Consider the following 20,637-nt stretch of genomic DNA (forward strand, 5'->3'; position numbering starts at 1 on the left):
AGAAAGTTGGTTTGTTTGTTTTTACCACAATTTTTGCAACACTGAATTCCTTTCTTTTGGCAGTGCTTGCAAGTACCATTCGTTTGTGCCATGTTCAGGTGCATGTGATGCCAGCTCCAGCTGTAAGGGAATTTTACAGCTTGTGGTTAAGTTAATGTATCAAGTCATTTGCAAAGGAAATTATATCCTGTGAGGGGTGGGGGCTAGGTGCTTACATTTAAATGGATCTACAATCCCCACATAAATTCCTTGTGGGCCACATGCTCTCTGCAGATACTAACAGCACTTGAATATGTAAACAGGAGAAAAATGGGAACCACTGTCAAATGACCTTTGGTCATATTTCAGGTAGTGACAAAACTAGGAATAATCCCTGTGTCTCTTAACTACCTATCAGGTGCTCTATCCTCTTGGTCATGTGTATAGAGGTGTGGAAATGTCCACAGGCAATCATGAATTGAACATAGATATCACGAGGCTTGCTTAATGTTAGCTCATTTGGGGATGTCTTATGCAGTACTTCCTAATTTTTGAAGAACAAATTTTGAAAAGTCTAATTAATGGAGGGAAAATATTGCACTAGGACTATAGAGTGCTTAGTGTTTGCCAGTGTAAGTGTTCTGAAATAGTTCTGTCAGATATGTCAGTGTGGGAACCACACAACACAGTCAGTCAGTTTTCATGTCGTATATTTTAATTTTCTTTTCCTGGGTCATAGCTGGACTTTTAGTCAGGTGGAAATTGTTATTTTGAAAAAATGATTTTTTTTTTTCCTATTATGGTAGCTATTTAATACTGTAAATCAAGATTTTTAAGGGAAAAAAAATGTTTTAGATTTGCAAAACACTTACAGAGCCACCTCTGTGTCTTGGGCATTTCATAACAGCGAAATATGAGTTGATGTATGCTGGAATTTACTGGTTGTATAGCAACGATATCCAAAGGAGACAGAACAGACCTTTAAGGTGATTCAGGGTGAGTCTGGAAGACAAAATAATTTTGGCTGTCTTGCTGTGCAATAGTTCTGATTGTGTCATAGATAAGCTGTGAAAGCAACCTTGAGCAACCTTAATGATGGTCTCTAAATGGTCCGGATCATTAGAGCTCAGCCAGTAGTCCCGCTGTTTTTCACATCAAGTGCATTTGATTGCTTCTTAAATAGTTTTTTACTTTTTTAAGGTAGATTAAGATATTTATCAGTGGCACACTTTTTAAGGTATTATTTTTCCATGCCATTACAGGTTAATTCAAAGATGGATCATTTTTAGACATTAACAAAACTTGACAGGTTTTTTTTAACCTGGTCTTTAGAAAGAACAGTCTTCAGAAGTCCCAGAAAAAAAACAAAACACATTCCTTTTTATATAATGTAGTCATTTAAAAGAAAATAGAGGTTGTTATTAATTAGTTGTTTGTAGCATTCTGTGGGAGTTCTAGTTGCAAAAGTGTATATTAAACGTTTCCAAGAAATTCATTGAACAAACTATCCTAGTTTGTCTTGACTTTATATAATATTCTTCTAGATTTAAACAGTAATCAAATTAATCTCTTCACTGTTCCAGAGAAAATAAAGGTTTTTCTTCTAAACAAAGCTAATAGTTGTGAGACTATTTTGATAGCTGTAATGGCATCTAATCCGGGGTCAGGCATTATGTTGTTTTGTGCAGACAGAACAGAGCCTGTCTTCCTAAGACAAAAGAAAGCGTGAGTGGGTAGAGGAGAAATCCAAAATAAGAGCTTATATCACCGGGTAAGCGGAAGAATTAGAAGAGGAGAGCAGATGAGAAATCTTTCTGTGTGTTGTATGGTAGAAGAAAAAATGGGAGAAGAAAGGGATCAGAAGGGGAGAGGAGGTGGAGGAAACAGCTGATACATTTAGTCAATTCACGTCTGCAAGAAACTTGCAAAATCCTTTGCAGGATAAGTGGAGTTGCGTTTGAAGAGGCAGTTTTGGATGGGAGTTTATGACTGTGGGTGTCAGTTTAAAAGAAATATAGCTGCTCAGCCACAATTAAGAGAGAAACAAAAAAGAGCAAATGTCTAAAGTTGAGAAGCCAACTGGAACTGCAACAAAGATGCTAACAGAAAAAGCTGCAGATCCTGTGGGAAAGTGATGTTCAGTGGTTGATAGATAAGATATTGGGGCGAAAGAGTTTTTTAAAAAATGGAATATGTGAACTATGAAATGCCACAAACTTATTGGGAGAGAGGAGCAGGCAGCAGATGGCTGACAGAGACAAGGAACCACTTCTGGTGAGCAAATAGTTATGGAAGGTGTCTTCAAGGTGGGTGACAGCAAGAGAGATGAAGCAGACAGCCCATGCTGAAATAGTTTAGGAGCTGGTCCAAGGGGAAGCTTGCATCATTCAGAGTGAATTTAGAAGAGTGAGAAGGAAAGAATAAGGCAAGTCTGATGCTCTGGTGGGACACCTGCATGGTCAACATTTGGAAGAGGTGGGCACAGAGCCAAAACTTGATGAGCGCAGGGTATGATAACCCAGGCTCTGGAATGCTCTTTCTGGGCACTCCCAGCTTTCTGTGAGCTTGAAACATGAAATTTATGAGCTTCTGTTTGCCCACCATGTGGAAACTCCCGTAGAGAGTAAGGATCTTGGAGAGACATGGGTATGTAGTAGCTGACAGCAACGTGTAGGGGGAAGAATTATCAGAGCTACTGAACTTCAGAAAAAGATAGAAGAAAGGAAGAGGAAGAAAGAAAATGACACCAGTGTGTATTGAGAACTCTGTAGTCAGACACCACCCCCAGACTGCCAGCAAGAGAAAATGACAATAAATGATTAATTAAATGAGATAATAATGCATATCAGTTAACGAGCCTTATAATGGGAGCCAAATTTATTTTAGAAATTGTGTTTAAAGTAGATGATCTGACTTGACATGCACAGCTTTGTTTATTCAGTTATTTTGAGCAGCTATCATCTAAGAAGCACAGGTGTGAATTCCTTTTTTGTTGTTGTTGTTGTTATTACAAAGCTGATTGCAAAGGCTCTTGAAAACTTGGCTTCCTCAACAAGGTATTTCAGGTTCTCTGTAATCATTTTGAATACAAGATTAATTCTTTTCCTGCAGTAAGAATTATGTTCAATATAACTTAATTCTAATAGTTCATTGCATGGCTTGCTTGTGAATGTTTATATGTAAGTAATTTCCCCTTCTAAAAGTAGGCATATAACAAAATAGCTCTGACTTCTTTAGGCTTCTAAGGGTGGAAATTGGCCTGACTGCAGTATGCAGCCTTACAGCAAAAGCAGCAATTACTTGAGGGGGGGGAGACATTCAGTGGTTGAATAGTTAAATCCAGTGGGGCAGAAGTGCACACACTGCATGGGGTACAAAGCAGAATTTTTTAAGGTATTAACATCTATCTTGCGTATATCAACTTGTTAATTCCGTTTGTATATCACATGAGCTTCATTGTCCATAATTCATTCACTAGGAAAGACAAGCTATTCCTGTGAAATCTCAGAAATCTGATCACCATCTAATTCTCCATCAAAAGGAGTTTCTGTTCTGGAAACACCCCTGAGTGTTTGCAAATGTTGAAGTTAATTCCAAACAAGGAAATCAAATCCAAGTGCTCTTAGTTTATTCTCCTAGAGAATTTAAGGCAATATAATGTACATACATGTATACGTAGGAGAGATTTTAGTTTCAGTTTGGAATAATTACGAAATCTCAAAGGGAAGACTAGTACATAAATCAGCAAATCACTAAAATATATGCATAACACAAGTGTACATGTTGTCTTTAAGGAGGTGGGATTTGGGGACAGTAATACATGTTAAAGCGTACTCTTATGTCTCATTTAAATTTATTTTTCCTTTTTTCTTTTTTTTTCATCTGAATCTGACACTGGGTTAATAATTGATTCTTATCACCCCAGCCAAGATTAGGACTCCACTGTAGATAATTATAACCTTGTTTCTCACATGAGGAGAAGAATGAAAGGGCGATAAAATGACTTTCCCATGTTAATACGGTGCATATAGGCTACACTGTGAATTGAACACAGCCTGGATGAAAGCGTTTCTCCAAGTAGACAAAGTGAAGACAACCACCAAATTCTCTCTTTTCTATGTGTGTTTTATTTTTTCTTCATTTACATATAAATAAAAAGAGTTAGTCTTCTGGTAACCCATAGAAAAAATTGCTCAAGTCCCAGATGGTTTCATTTGCCAATAGAAATTGATAGTTGTTAGCCCTGAATTTTCAGTTTGAAAAACTCATCTAAAAAAGAAAGTGAGAAATCAAAAGGGGCGAACTTAAGTTCATTTCTTTGTAGATTTAGCCCAGAAAGACTCATTCAGTTTAAGAATAGCTTGGTAAGAACTCTAAATTTATTGTCTTAATAGACTACATACCGATATAACAAGGACAAAGAAGCAGATTCTTTTTCCTACTGAAATTTTGCTTTTTTTTCCTAGTGGGAATAGGAATGAAGATATATGCATTATATCTCCAGACAATTTCATTGTCCTTGCACTTGCTAGTTGCAACTAAGGAATTTGTAACAGCTAAAGCAGTTTCTAAAATGATCTTAGACTCTGCCTTTGCACCAGGATTGTTTTGACTGGCAGGCTCATTCTGGAATAAATACTACTGAGTTTGGATGTTTGGGTTAGATTTGTTTTGTTTTTTAACTGAGATATTTGCCAGGACTGGTTAGAATATGTCAAAATTATGGAACTTCCTGAATGATACTACAAGTACAAACTGATTTGAAAAGCTATTTATTATTGCTGAATGTTTTTTAGTAGTAGAACATTGTAGCCATAGTGGTTTAAGGATAGCAGGTAAAGTTTTGATGCACAGAAGCGATATCTTTTCTTAGACCACTGCTGGAGAAACGTGGATAAGCTTTCCCTTCTCCCAACAACATGAACTGGTTCAATCATCTTGTGTTCTGACCTCCTGCAGACTTGGTTTATGAAAATATTTATCTGATCTTTTCTACAGGAATGGTAGAAGATCAGAGCCTGCCCCGTTGGTCCCTTTTGGTCTGGCTTCATCGCAGGCACTGAATCCCCCTGTGGCGCTCTGCAGATTCCAGGGTGAGTCCAGCAGTGAAGGGATGTGGGGCAGCTCCAGAGTGGGAACGTGCAGATGTGTGGGAAGAGGGAGGTTGAGGCTAGCTTGGTGCTTTTTGCATTGTATTGTCTGCCAAGATACATGCTGTTTCTTTTTCTGGGATGTATTGAGTGAAATATCGGGGTTTCCTTGCTTCTGAAAATTCATCAGATATTTAGGTCATGTTATTTCTATGACCATGTTATGGCCCGTGTTTGTGAGGCATAGAGTGAATTTAAATTGCATTTACAATTAATACAAACTGAATGGCTCCCACACCTTTACCTGAAGCATAAGAAGGATTTTTTTTTTTCCAATAGAATTTAGGTTTCATTGCATTTTGTGTAAAGCTCTAAATACTTGATTGCAAGTTATGTTCAAATGTCTGGAATGAGATTCTTTCAAAAGGTGTTTCTTAGTGGAATAAAACCACATAATGAATTCTGCTCATTTCCTGGGGAATCATTACTCGCAGCAAAGAAAGTAAACTTTAAATTTACACTTGATATCATAGGTTCTAGAGGGGTGATGAACTGTGACACAAGGCTCTGAATAACTTGAAGCTTAACAGCTGTGAAATTGCAAGAAAACTCATTTGAATATATAAAAAAAGTATTTGAGTGTGTTATGAACAAGATGCTTCTGCTATCAAAAAAGCATTTAAAAATAGAGGCAGAGACCTTTATGAAGACATTGAAAGTTTTTATCATACTGATCGGGCTTAGATCATCTCACTTATTGGGTACTTGATTTACCTGATAAGGGTAATTGCTGGATTTTATGCAGAAAAACCATTGAGGTTCAATAACAGAATGTCATTTCACTGGCTTTGAAAACAACATTATGTAAATACACAGTAATGAGTTCACACCAGGAGAGAGAATTCAATGAGGTTTTTTTCCTTGATCATATGCATTGTCTAAATTTGAACTCCAGATTTGTCGTTGGCTTGACATGTTTTTGATAAACAAGTATTGGGACTTAATGAGCAAGTACAAAGGGTGTAATATCATAGGGGAAACAATGTAAGAATATCAAAATGATTCTAATGGACAGTGAAGTCTCAGCAGTGTAACTTTAATGTCTTACACAAAGAGTCTCTGTAGGTAGAATGATAATGCTCTTTGATGGTCTAACAGCTTCTACTCCTTAGGGATACCCAGTAAGGAATCTTTGAAATGTTTTGTATCAACCTTTTTTCATATCCCTTGTCAGTTTTGCATTATTCTTTTCTGTTTAGTTAAATGAATTTCACTTTTGATATATGCTCTAACATGTAGTTCTACTCCATAAAAATGACGCTATTGGGTCCCAAGTTTACTTTATTTCAGCAACTAAATGTCAAGTATATTTACTGTTGAAAGTGTAACTTGATAAGTCCTGTATCTGAAAATTCAAGCTAGGATGCAAGTGTTGTATTGTTTTTGTTATTTTTTGTCCATCTTCATTGATGCAGGAAAACTTCTGCAAGAGAAACTATGATCTGGGGCTTATAGAAGTATAGCCCAGAACTCATTGAACAGCTGTTTTGTTGATGACTGAGAAGGAAAATACATTTTCTTTCCCTTATCTGCAAGAGCTGTATATAGGGGTTTGTCATTTAAGATGAGATATGGTTGATTGTCCACAAGGACCAAATCTGTTCTGTAGCTTGTCATAGGCTGTGTTAGAAACCTTATGGATGTGTATTCCCTCAGCTGCAGAACTATATCCAGCCTTTACTACTGAGACCAATTTGCTGTAGAAAGAAATCAACTATATCTCAAAGTGTGTGCTCTGAGGTATAATGCCAAGGTTTCTGCCTTCTAACCTAGCCTTCCTTTCTGAAATAAGTACTTCTCTGCCCCAATTTCTTAAATCTGAAACTAGTTCTTTTTCATGCTCCCCAGAGTTCTCCAGGAGATTTGGACCCTCTAGGTCATCACTATCTTGCAAAGCCTGAAATTCAGGGCATACAGGCTTTGCAAAAGACTTTATAAAGCAGCCACATTTTAATAATTGTTAAAGTGAAAAAGATGCACAGAAAAGACAGTGAAGAACAATCAAGAAGTACATGCAAAACCATCCTTCTATTTGTGTTGTATTAGGAAACCTCTAAGTTCTGGCCATCCCATTTGTTGGGACTATTCCCTCCTCTCATTTTTTAGCACCTCAGTCTTGTCTTCAGGCTCCCATCCATCTTCCAAAAGTACCAGCCTTTCAAAACAGGAAAAATCCAGCTGTACGTGTTAGGTGGCCTTCTTGTTTGGCTTCAAATCCACCGTGTATGATTTACTGCTTGTGTAGTCAACCTGCAGTCCAAATCGGGAATGTTTTTCCAGATGATCCTGGACAGAAACGAGCACTTTTTCTTTGTGGTGGTTCCATTTGGATAGATGACTGCTCAGATTAGTAATTCTGAATCATTATCGACCCGGAATATCCTAGGCAAATACAGAGATCAAAAGGCAAATGTTAAGTGACAGTAAAAATTAAAATGAATATTCAGGTAGTGAAATGTGTATTTTTAGCTTTAAAGGAAGCTTTTCAAGGAATTTAAAGCAGCTTGGATTTCTGCTTAGGCTGAATTCTGTGGATTTTGCATGTGGTTGTGCAATATATGCTGAAGCTGTGTGGCAACAAATCCCCCTCTGTGGGTGCTTGTGCTGCCTTGGTTAAAGGGTGCAACTAGACACAATAATTAAGTAGTCACCTTTGCAGAAATTACATACTTGAAGAAATATTTCTAAGCTGCTACATCTGCTAACAATTAAACATATAGAATGTTTTCCGTAAAAGTTGTTCTGTGTTATAATAAGAACAGATGTTTGTTAATGAACATACTGTGTTTTAATGTTTGAAAATCCAAGACATGCAACATTTATTTGTACTTGAATGTTTTTGTTTGTTTGTTTGTTTTTTTTGAAAGAAAGCTATCTTCATTGGGAATTCATAGCATTGTTGCATTGTTCCTACGAGCATGAGTAAGCTTATTTGGGTGAGATGTGCAGTGTGGGGTTTCCGAAGTGTTACTCCATTTCATGGTAACAAAGCCTGATTTTTTTTTTTAAACTGCAAACATCAAAGCATTCTTGATCTTTCCTGTTCCTAGTTTTAATTTAAGGAGTGTGTCAATCTAGAGAAACTGCTCTGTGCCAGTATGTCACTCTGAATAGTACACAATTACAAATAAAATTAAAAGCAACAGGTCATCAAAAATTTAAGCCTTTGTTGAGAATTGTAACCATTTCCAAAGGGTGTGACATTTTAGTGTCCTGGTCTTCATCAGACAGATTAATTTGATCATTTTTAAGCTTAGGTATTCCTTCAAATTCATTCACTTGTTAGAGACAGTCTGCCTGTGAAATCTGAAACCCGGGATGGTTTACTTGGAAGTATATCTGAAGCAGGAAAACAAAGCTGTATGGCAAAATTTTAAATTTAAATCTTAAACCAAGTGATTCAACCTACTTCTCTGACAAAAACTACATCCCTGGGGCACTGACCCTGTGACCTGCTGGGGACCTGGCTGGCTGCAGGCTCTGCCCTCCCAACCTGTGTTGCCCCATGGGGCTCATTGTCTACAGCTGGGAGCCTTCCCCTCCAGCCTGCCCAGCCCATGGGGGCTCTTCAGGGTGCCCTAAAGGTTCCCCATCCTCCTCAGACTCCCCTCCTGGGAAGCCCAAACCTTGACCTGCCCCAAATCTCCCATCTCTTTCCCAGTTTGGATCCTCTGCATTCCCTGGAATATCCCCTGCCAGTGAAACCCCTCTGCAGCACCTCTCCATGGCTGTGAGAGGTGGGTGCACCTGGCTGGGAGGGGAGGCCAGATGGCACGAATTAGCTTCATTGGCGCTGACCAGCCTCACCAGGCACCTCCCCACCCCCGTGGACTCAGGACCCCATTCCAGCTTGACCCACAGCTGCTGCTTGTGCTGTGCAGTGCAGAGGTGGTCTTTGCTGCTGCCCTCAAAATTTGGTTTCAGTTTGGGGGCTAATGGGGAATGAAGACAGAGATGCGATAGTAAGTATTTGGATTTATTGCATATGATAAAATTCCCGATTTCAGTGCTCTTCATGTTACTCTGACTGCAGTGGAACTGATCCTGATGTCTCCATGCTCTTGAAGCTGGTAGATATTTTCTCTAGAGAGTTCTGAAAGGCATGTTGAAAGCCAGGGTAAGCTTATCAGAAGTTGATTCTTGAAGAGCTCAGTCAGGATGCTTAGATGAAAATCCATTTTGACCAAACATCCAGAACTATGCATGTATGTATTTATTTGATTTTTTTTTTTTATTTCAGCTATTTAAGATAAAAATTCTGAAAAGCGTGTACTAGTTGTGGTGAGATCCCTCATATATTTGGTTATTCCAAATTCTGTCTTTGTCCTTACTTGGGAGGGGTGGAAAGCTTGTTCTGCAGCTTGTGAAGCGCAGTTCATTTTCTGATCCTGTAACCCCTTATCAAGTATCCTGTGAGAGCAATTTGTTGTCTTGCTAGGTAATATAACAAACTATAAAAACAGTCCATTAGCTGTAGAGTAGTTGCAAGTTAGTAACTTTGCTAGGGGCATGCAGAATTTATCTTTTCATGTTCAGAAAATCAATGAAAGTTGTTCTTTTTATGGTCAAGGAATTTCATTCTCATCCACCAAAAAACAAAACCAAACCAAACAGAGCTAGTAAGGAAACTTCTGGTAGTATTCTACACAGCTCTTTTCTTTCTTTCTTTGCTTGTCTCTTCCATTCCTCTCTTTCCAACGTGAAGTCCTTTGCATACTTGTTAACGTTGTATAAAAATGTTATATGCTACATTTGATAGCAAATGTATTTGACAGAAAACTCTGCCAGAACTGGCATGAGATAAAGATTCTGGTGCCCTTACAGCTTTATCAAAAAGGTTCTTTCACTTAATCTAGGAATTGGTGCAGTGCTGCAAGCAGGTATGGTTGTTTAATACTTGCTGGTGAGCCCTGTGGAATTAACTGGAGGCTTTAGATTGTTTCACCCATGCACTCAAGCCTGTTAAAAGGCAACAGTTCTGCTCATCTTTGGGTAGATTTTACCACCTGATTGAGAAGTTCACGTGTAAGTAGTGCTAGGTGATTGTCTATGTCTCTTTAGTAATAACTAGAGTGATATCTAGATGTGATGAAGAAAGGACACCTATAACATTTGGCACCATGCTCATTGAAAGAAATCCAGAAATGACCAGGCTTTTTTCTGTAGCATATGGAAAGAGAATGGGCGGCTCCGAAGCAAGGAGTGGAAGGAAAAAGTCCTGGTTGCTGACAGAGGAAATACTTAGTCGGGCATTAAATACTTTATTTCCATCTTGGAAATGAGTTATTACATAAGATTTATCCAAACTTTATAAAATAGAGTGGGGGTGTTTGTTTGTTTGTTTTCATTAGAAGTTGAGAATATTTGCTACAGATCTGGAAGACCTGAAACTTAGAACTAAATCAGCTCAGAGCAGACACAGCTTTTTGTTTGTTTAAAGCTAGAGAACAGTGAATTATAGCTAAAGAAGCTTTTCTAAAGTAACGATATTTGTTCAATACTTAATCTGTAGAAAGGCAAAGTTCTTGCTGGTCAAGGCACTCTCATTTGTGTTTGTCTGGACACGTTTCTAAAAGATGAGGCAGGCAAGACGGCTTTCTTCCCAGTCTTTCCCACCCATCTTAGAAGAAATGATTTTTACAAGATTCTTTAGTTCTTTTCTGAAAACAGCGGGAGTTGTTAAATTTTAGTCCTGGTCACTGAGACATCCAGTGCTGTCTCCACGTACTTCAGTCACGTGGAATTATCCTGTTCAGCCCCCATCAGTTCACCCTCAGGTACCACAGGGAAGTCCAAATGCTGTGTGTTTTGTCTGCTGTCTATTAAGAAGATTTTTATTAGCTTTTGCCTCCTCGTGGAAGTAGTCATAAATGTGTTACAAAATACTTCCCCATTGAACATGTTCGGTAAGACTGTGCCTTTAGCTACAACGTCACTTGTATTCTCACAGAATTGCTTATGTAGTGTTAAGAAGGCAAATCTAGCTGTAATTCTGTAGGTTGTGATGTAAAAATAATTACCATCCCTGTCAAGTGTTATTTTCTCCGTATTGCAGCTTCTTCCCAGGAAACTTTACTCTAAGTGAATTGTGTTATAATATGATGTTAAGTTACAGTTTGCATGCAGTAAAACGATGCAAAGAACAGGCGTTATACCACTCAGTTTTAATGCCACATAACAAATGACATATTTCTCATGGGGAAGAGGTCAGCTGCTTTAGGGCACCAGATCCTGATCTCATTGAAACCACCAGGAGTCTTGCCATTGACTTGGCTCGTGCCAAGATTTGGATTGTGAATGTTGGTAACTATTCAACTAATGCTGAACTAATGTTCAGCATTAAACAACAAAACAACAACAAAAAAACCTTCATTCATATTCCCTCACATTTATTGTTTCTTATAAATATAAATGTATTCAAAGCCTATCTTAAAAGGTCTATGATTTTGTAATTAAATTTGAGCAGAAAACAGAACTACCTATTTCATCCAGCAAGCAAAGTGTAGATGTATATATCGGTGAAATACTGGCTCATCTCCTACATTAAGGAAAAGGAACACTGCTGAGTGGCTCAGCTTGCAAAGGTAGTATAAAGATTCTTTATTGTTTGTACAGGTGGAGATCAAAGATGCTATCCAACAAAAGAACTTGAGTTTTAAAGAAACATGGATTTAAATAAACAGTTCCTTAGGTAAAAATAAGTCTAAACACCATGTTTAAGTTAGCAAACATGCTTGTGTGCACTTTTTTTGTAGGTAATTACTGTTCCCCATGTAAATGTCTTGTGCAAAAATGACTTAATATCTCATCTTGCCCCTCAGATTTTATGTCTTTGTTCTAATTTTGCTCTTGCCAACTTGCAGTAGATCTAGCCATGTTCTGCAACTTTGGCAGTAGAGGTAGATTGGTATCAGCTGAAAGAGCTTCAAAGCAAATGTTGAACTGATCAGGTTCTGCAGCTGCCCTGTATGCTGGGGGATGATAATGATTCTATGAAAGGGTGTTTAAAAAAACCATTAAAACAAAAAAGCTGTGTGGAACATAGACATTCCATAACACATTGGAATGTTACCAGAATTTTTCTTTTCTTCACCATGAAGCAAAAAAGGTCTTGTGAGTTCCTGGTTTTCTGATGTAGAAATGTCCTGATAGCAATTATCAAGTTTTCTTCTAATTCCACCTTGATAATGCAGGGTACTGCATCAGCTGTGTGATATGAAGTTACCAAACAACAGAATATTTCAACAAACTTTATTTTTTCTGTTGCACTCCTCCTGGGAGACCTTCTTATTCGGAAACTTTTTTGTTGCTTTCTGATCTTTCTAAGACTCTTGTACTTCCCTAGGAAATTTAAATTTTAGAAACTTCTGAACTTGGGCTTCCAGATATTCGGTCTTTTGAATTTTTCAAAATAATGTGGTTGGTTACTTCAAAATAAGCCTTCCTTTTGGGGATTATTTTTTTTTCTATAACACTCTACTTTGTTAGAATTTGTTTTCACCAGAATATTAATTTTCTGGAGAACAGAAACAGTGACTTACCAGGCAGTACATGTATAGTGTCTCTCATGTAATTTTGTGTTTTCTAATAATTATAAGCAGACAAGAATTTTTGATTTTGCTTTTTATTTAATTTTGTCAAGCTTATCAATCTTCTAACTTGCAGTTACAATGTTCTGTGCAGTGTTGTGAGGTGAATAAGGTAGTGACAGTTACTGGAAAGGCTTTCTGTCTTAAGCCTGAAGATTTCTTAAACGGAATGCTGGTTTGTGTGGAATAAAATCTAGATGGGATGTTGTAATGAAAAATAAGTGCCAGCCCATTAGAAGAATGAGATTTTATGTAATGGAGTTCACAGAGACTGAGGATGAAATTGTTGCAGGGTGGGGAAGAAAACATTAATACCGAAGCTTGTATTAACTCATTTGGAATAATTCAGCATAATAAAAGGTATATTTGCTGTAAAATGTGTAAACTGAATGTTGTCGTGGAGTACATGTAAAAATAAACTTTATTGTAGAGAATTTGATTTGCAGAAAGTTTGGTAAAGATTATTTTCTAGTATCAAATTCTTTTCACTTAGGCAGGATGAAAGCTCTCTAGTTTATGGCTTTGTTTACTGGCCCAAGTAAGTATGCAGTTATTCCATGCACGTGGAATATGTTTGTGGAAACACATGTTGTTTATCTCTTTTAAACAGTATTGTGGTTTTCTTTTACCATAAGATTCCAAAATGGCAATGAGCACTAACATGACTACTTATGTCCTATTTGTGGTAGGATGTAATTTGTGGATATTTTCTTTTATCGTTTTTGTGTGTTTTCATCTCTGCTGATTATTCTTTTTGTGCCAAAGTTAGCTGAATTAGAAACTCCAATTTAAGAGAGATGCAAGAATTCAGGTCATCTTATGTAGATTGTTATAAAAACTATTTTGGAGAACTAGCATGAGATGAGCAAGATAGGTCTGCTGTATCTGAGATCTTACTGCAGGCTCTTCAGTGGATCAGATCAGTTCTAACAAAATTATAGTCATCTTGTGAGCTGAATAATTCAGAAGCAGATCTGTAGTATTGGCAGAAAAAGTGGCTTGACTGCTGGCTAAGTTTTAAAACTTCTTTTAAATAAGTAAAAAGAGCAAAACAAAACACACTTTGAAATGTTAAATGAATTATTTCTGCCAGTCAATATATTTTTTTTTTCATGTAAACATTTGAATAACTGGGTGGTTCTAGCTGAGATGCCTGAGCAAGTAAATGTAAAAGGTAACCATAGTTTCAGAAAAATGAAAGTTTGCATGTTTTTGTGTATTTTAGTTTGTTTCATTTTGAGATAGTCTAGTAGTGCATCTGGTTCATATGTCCCCCCCCGTGATATGGTTAAATAATGTTTCTTTTTAGTTATGTGTCCGTCAGTTTCCATTATTATTTTTTCTCTACTGTTTTAACTTTCCTAACTTTCTGATTGTGCATTTCCTTTGGACTGTTTCACAATTTTCTAAATGTGATTCAGGGACTAGCTGTGTGCTTATGCTTGGATTTATGTTCCTTTCTGCTGTAGGTTTTATGCATGAATTTCAGCAATTCTATGTTCATCTGCAAAATGCCGTTAATACTTAGCTTATTAAAGGAGAAACAGACAATCTTGTACAGACTTCCTTGTATTACATTTGATGTTTGTAGGAGCTATGTCTGTTATCAACAGTATCAAATAATACCACTTCTTGAACCAAATTAACCATTATAATTAAGAGCAGTCCAAATACTTTTAGGTTCAGAAAATGCCAGATTTGCTAAACTGAAACCTTTAATAACAATGTTTTGATGGGATAAATCTCAGTTTGGAAAGCTTCTTAAGCCTGTGGTGGAAGTTTGGGTAAAAAGGAGAGTAGAAAAGCCTGGGGTCCTAGTGCCGAAATCAACTATAGCCTAGTGAGTAGGAGGCTCCCCAGCAGCGCAGAGCTGCCAGCTACCCATGCAGTCCAATCTGGAGAACAGAATAGGAGAAATGCGCCCCATTTTCAGATGAATTTGGCAGCCACTAACCCTTAATCTCATGGATGTATTTGTAATATTAATCTTATTTTTAATGGTGTATTTAGAGAGGTCTAAACTTACAGGATCTCACACTCATTCAGGTCTTACAGGCTAAGTATTCTGTTTTTTCTTATGCATTTCCATCTTTGTTTAATGGAATGTTTACCCTCATTTTTTTTATTTAAGTGCTCTTCAGGCAGAATGCAAGTATTTTCATTCCAGCCCCCACTTTTTTTTTTATTTATCTTGGGTCTTTTGAACATCCTTCTTCCTTCATAGTTTGTCTGTCTTACAACTTTTTTCATAGTATTAGTAGTTGTGGGGTTTTTGTTTCTGTGTTGTGTGTTTGTGTTTTCTTACGTGAATGTTACAGTTGATTTTTCTGTGGTGACTTCTGTAGCTCTGATTACTTCCTTCAAAGTAGTTCTTCTAAAGTATTCGAGACCGTGTCAGGACAGCCATTCCTTCTGTGTACTTTTGAACTACTTGGGCATCACTTACACAGTTTACAATGCAAATAAATTGTTTTTAGACATAATGCCTGGATACTGTGTTTTTCCAGTTTATATAATCACAGCAACCAGCACTGTATTAAAAGAGCCCGACTTCTTTCACTAGTCAATATGTGACAGCTTTCTCCTGTTCAAGTGGTCAGTAATACCTCTACTTCTATTTTTTCATTCTTATAGCTTTGGGATTTGTAGTTTATGGTCTAGAACAGCCTTCTTCCCATTAACAAGCCATAACAGTAGATGCATATTTAAGAACAGCAACTGTTTTTTTTTTTTCTCAGACTCCTAATTATTTGCATTGCTGAGCTACATAATGAAAATCAGAGCAATAATGTATTTTCTGTGAACTCTGCTTTTCATTAAGGTTTATGGAAATTTAATCCAATTTATGGACTTTCACATACGGATTTTAATGTTGACATTTTTCACTTCCATTTTTCATACGGCATTTTAAACACACAGAAAATATAAAAGTCTAGAAATGGAGTTCAAAAGGGACCATAAGAGGCTGGTGGGTTTGTAGATGTTAACATGCCATCAGGACCTCCTTTGCAGTCTCGGTTTTCATTCGTATTTAGAATAATGACATTATTATCTTATTTAGAGACACATTTTGACAATGAGAAAACGAAGATGTTCAAAAATGTAACAAAATAATAGTAGTAGATGGAAAATACCTGCATGCATAACTGATCTAGTCTCTCATAAATAGTGGATAAATAATTTTTTTCTAATGCAGCATTATAGTAATGGTACCCAACAATATGCCCATGATTTCTGCAAAGCCCTCTGAAATCTACAATTGCAAGTTGTTTCCAAGACTCTGCTATTTCATCATTATTACCTATTATTTTCTATAGTCAAGGTGTAAAACTGTGCAGGGTGTTCACAGTATTCTTTTGCAAAAAGTCTAATACAACTTGCTACCATTGTTTCCCTTTTCATTTTAAAAACCAAAACCAAATCTTAATTTGGTTCCATAGATCTCTCATGCTTTCTTGTAAGGTATCAAACTGTGGAAATTTGTTACGCGGAGTGTGGTGGCTGTCAAATTTGACAGGAGTTCAAGATGTGACTGGGCAAATCCATACGAGTCAAAATTGAAAAAATTCTGAGCCAGAATTTGTTTGGAGAGCGTGATGCTGGAGTAGTACCAATACGTATGTTCCTTGGTGCCCTGCTTCCTGAGGTATCTGCCAGTGAATACGGGGCTGGGGGGTGGGGGTGAGTTGTCTCGAGCTTCGCCCAAGAGGACTTTACCACATGCCATAACTGATGCGCTCCACAGTCTTTCCATGTCCGTGCCTCTTAAGAGGTGCTGGTGGACCTGCAGCGCAGCCTGGCTGCTCCCATGGACTCATTCACCATATACATACGTACTTCAATCATTTCCTCAAATACCAGTCCTTCAGCTCTGTTGATTATTTTAGGCTTCATTCGCTGTTGCAAATTTATTGTCTTGCTGAGAAGTTGCAGATAAAAATTTCAAAAGGAAAGAACTATATTGCAGAGCAAAAGGAATATGCTGCTGCATCGACTTGTTTACTGCTAGCAACAGCCTCTCCAAAAAGGTAAACGAGACTCCCTCGAGCAGAGACTATGAGTAGTTATAAGCAAATGTCAGCAGATCTTATGAACTCTTTTAGTTGATTCAACTTCTGAACCATTTCCCACTCTTTTGAGGCTTTTATCAAGCTGCTGTCATGTTCTGCTGAAAATTAGAAGGTCTTTTAAAAGCTACGTGGCTGAAAAGGAAAAAAGGCTTTCAATGTGAGTATACTCCTACTGAGCTCTGTGCAGACGTTGCTGAAATCATGGTGTACATTTGAATGTTAGTGTAGCAATTCTTAAAAAGTGATTCATGAAGGTTCTCAATGTTAGATGCCTCGTGGCTTGCTGTGCTGTTCTGGGACAGTGCACATACCTGCAGCATGAACAGGCAGATAAATAAAGTAGAGTGGGACACAATATTTTAAATCTACTTTAATTTAAAATTAGTAAATGTGACTTCAGGTTTTTTAGCTGATGCAGGAAGAAGTATATAATTGGAGAGTTCATAGATTGTCTTCTTCACAAGTATTCTTGTTTGTCTTTTGCCCGTGAGCATTCAGACTTTGTTGGTAGTGGCATTTCCTATAAGTCTGAGGGGACCGATTGCATGGTGCCAGAACAGTACCGTGATTGTGTTGGTAACTGTGCTGTCTTCCTGGAGTGTTGTGGTAGCAAGGGTATATAGGAGAATTTGTAGAAGAGCCTCAAATAGAAACTTTACAGGGAAGGGCATTGAAATGCTGTCAAAGCTGGACCATTAGCTTTTACAATCTTTTTTAGTTCCTTTCCATTTGAATAGAAAAATAACCAGAGGCTTCCCCTGACATCTATAGATGCTTCCTCTCGTGCAAAATATCTTTTTCTTTCCATTCTTGTTTTTCTACTATTTTTTTTCTATAAATTCTACTGAGAATAATCTGATTTTCAAGCTTTAGGACTATTCAGAATGTTTTTCATTGCTTTTTTTTTTGGTACACTTCTGATTTCAGATTTCAGTTATGGCTGTCAGGGCCAAAAGAAAGCAAGAGGCTTGCCTCGAGATTTTTTTCCTGTTTAAATTGGAAAGACCAAGAAATCTCTTAGGTCCTATCTTTGACAAGATCCAAGCCTTTTGTATTGAAAATTTGAAGTAAGCTTCTAAGTGTTGTATGCTGTTTAATCCGGATGCTCTAGTCATATAAATTCACTGATTAATTGAAAAGTCATAAAGAAGATGAGGCTGTCTGTTTTACCTGACACTTCTTCCTGTGTGCCTCCAGGCCAGCAGACCAGACCCAACATTTAATGGTAAATCTCGCAAGATTTTTCACATCAGATCAGTCTCATGATCTGTTGTGTCTGCAGATCAGAAGTGTAGTGATGTGTCAAAAGAAGTAAGAGGATGCCAAGATTTTTTTGAAGTAGCAACAGAAGTCTTTGGACAATAATCAAGCTAAGCAAATAGCATGGACTCATTTAGTGTACTGAATATGCTCAGGTTTGCTGGAATGTATAAAATCAAATACAGACTATGAAACTGACTACTAATGCATGCGAGTAGAGGCTTAGTTGATGAAATTGAAGGATTGGTGGTAGGAGGTTTTGAGGGCTGCAAAACTCATATGTAGATGGAGGAGTAACATTATCTTTGCATTTTAAGGATTGTTTTTTTTCTATAAATAAAGTGGTTTGGGGACAGAAAACAATATGGTACCCATTTGGTATTTGTCTTGCATTTCCACAGGCAGAAATTAAGAGTCTGAGCGTGTCTCTGTCTCTCCTGTTCTCTAATAAATATGCTCTAAACCCAGGTTCATATTAGCTGTGCTGATTTAGAAAGGCAGCTTGTGTTTTTGTTGCTGATTTGGCCAAGTAGCAAGATGCAAGTAACAGTCCTTCCCCAAACATACGTAAATGTAGGACTATACATACCTAATCATGTACTGTTATTTTGATAGAGAGGGCTAGAAAGAAGCAGCACCATCTACTGACTAAAATGCATCATTACCAATCCCAATCAGACTAATAGAAATTATAATGCAATCTGTGTGTTCTAACCATGTGAATGTAATTACAAGACCTCCCTGGTTTATTAGCTAACTAAATAGCAGTAATAGCTTCAGTTATGCTTCCTACTTCTGTTTTTTTCTTCCTTTTTTCTTGTTTTAATGTTACCTTGTATTGGTACAGCTTTAAAAGCTGATCTTGCCAGCTTCCTGCCAATTCAGTTGACAGTGAGGACTTTTAGCAATTTGTTGATGCTACTTGTAGCTGTTGGGGAGCAATGTAGCTTAAGTGATAGGAAGCTGTTGAAATAGTCTCTGTAACTAAGGTGCTAGGTAGGATGGCAGGTGGAAACTGAAGTTTCAGATCCTCAAAGGTATTTATGAACACAATGAATATTTTGGAGCCGATTTTCTATTGGGAGTAGGAGTTCAGATACCTTTGGAAAATTTGTCTTGTACAGGGGAATTTCTCCTTGGCTTTAATGTAGTACTTAGCAAAATCTGTCCTCCTTCCTGCTTAAGTGCTGTCTGTTCCAAACCTGTTGTGATTAGTCAATACAGCTGAATTGTGTAACCTGTGAGAATAGGTTATCTCCTGTTGAAAGTTTTATTCTTTCATGTGTGCACAAATTTAAGTTGGTTCTTATTTGTTTACTTGTTTTATATGGATCTTTCTCTTTACAGTGTTTTACAGTTGTAATATTTTGCTCTATAGCCCGTTGCTGTAAAATAATTTGTACTTCAGGAAGAAAAGTCCTGTCACGATCAATTGGAATTTTCCACTAATGCAGGTGCAAATTTCCAGATCTAGGAAGGTGATAAGGGTAAAACTTTTTTCCCCTTGCTCTCTGTCCAGATAAGACTGATAAATGTTTCCTCTAGAATAGAGACGTAGTGTGTTGTAATCCAAGAGGTGACTGAAAGGAATTTTGGCAAAAAAAAAAAAATAGGTCTCTTACAAATTACTTGGAACTCTTATTGTCTATTACAGGTCTTCTGAATGTTTTGAAGGTCTTTATAAAAAACACTACATTCTGTTTGATACTCTATTTATATCCTGTCTGTTCCTAACAGCAAATTTTATAAATGTGGCATTTAGTCATAAGCTGTCGTTCCAGCAACTTCTTAAATCCAAATTGCTTTACCTGCCCCTTAGAAACGTGTCATAATTACTGGTTCAGAAGGCAAAAGAGGTAAATGGTTTTCAAACTAGTTGAAAGCAAGGCCAGTTACAAGTGTGAATTTGAAATCGTAAGAGTATCACTGTCCTACAATCTTATTCTAGAACGTATGTTTAACCTTCCAAAAATATTTTATTTCCAAATGCTGTACCTGAATTTTATTTCAGCTTTCAATACTTTATGGGCGGATTTGTTGAAATGGTTCCCATTGAGTTACTTAATTATCTGATTTCATGGGCGCAATGTGTCAAGGCATCAGAGTGGGGAAGAATTCCAAGTGCAAGTAACTGATTTCTTGTTGTTAGATCACCAAAATATTTGTGTGTGTGGTGGATTCCTTTCCCCTATGTGTAATAGATAACTGTTTATCACAGTTACACGGAAAGCTTGAGCCTCTGGAGTGTGTCAGGTTCTGGCATATGTTTCTCTGGCCTGAAATAAAGACTTGCTATGGAAACACTGAATTCCATAAGTTTTAGCATTAGTGGGACGCATCTCTTTCAACAGACTTGAGAGTTGTAGAAATACCCCCACTTTATAATATAGCTAACTTAAATTTGAGAATCCTTACTGTATTGTGTCTGGTCTGAGTTGAGTAACCTGGTGAGGCTTTGCAGAGGTAGTACTTACCTTCTTTGGCCCATTGTAACTTTGGAAAAAGAAAGTCATTTTTCAAAGTGAAATCTGAATCAGATGAAGATCAGATAAAATGAAGTCAGATCATATGATGGTAAATGTAGCTGTG

The 20,637-nt window shown here is 37.3% G+C and overlaps 1 protein-coding gene across 2 annotated transcripts in view; it reads left to right on the forward strand.

Annotated features, from left to right (window-relative positions):
• Positions 1-20,637, forward strand: part of SPON1 (spondin 1) — a 350,491-nt gene that overhangs the window by 122,948 nt on the left and 206,906 nt on the right. The window contains exon 4 of one of the 2 annotated variants that reach the window (XM_040559905.1): positions 4,978-5,072. In XM_040559905.1, coding sequence (XP_040415839.1) covers positions 4,978-5,072 — 95 coding nt within the window. Of the gene's footprint in view, positions 1-4,977; positions 5,073-9,072; positions 9,092-20,637 lie in introns of those variants that run through there. The other variant, XM_040559906.1, reaches the window with a different exon arrangement.

The sequence above is a fragment of the Cygnus olor genome, chromosome 5, assembly GCF_009769625.2.
Source record: "Cygnus olor isolate bCygOlo1 chromosome 5, bCygOlo1.pri.v2, whole genome shotgun sequence".
NCBI classification, from domain to species: domain Eukaryota; kingdom Metazoa; phylum Chordata; class Aves; order Anseriformes; family Anatidae; genus Cygnus; species Cygnus olor.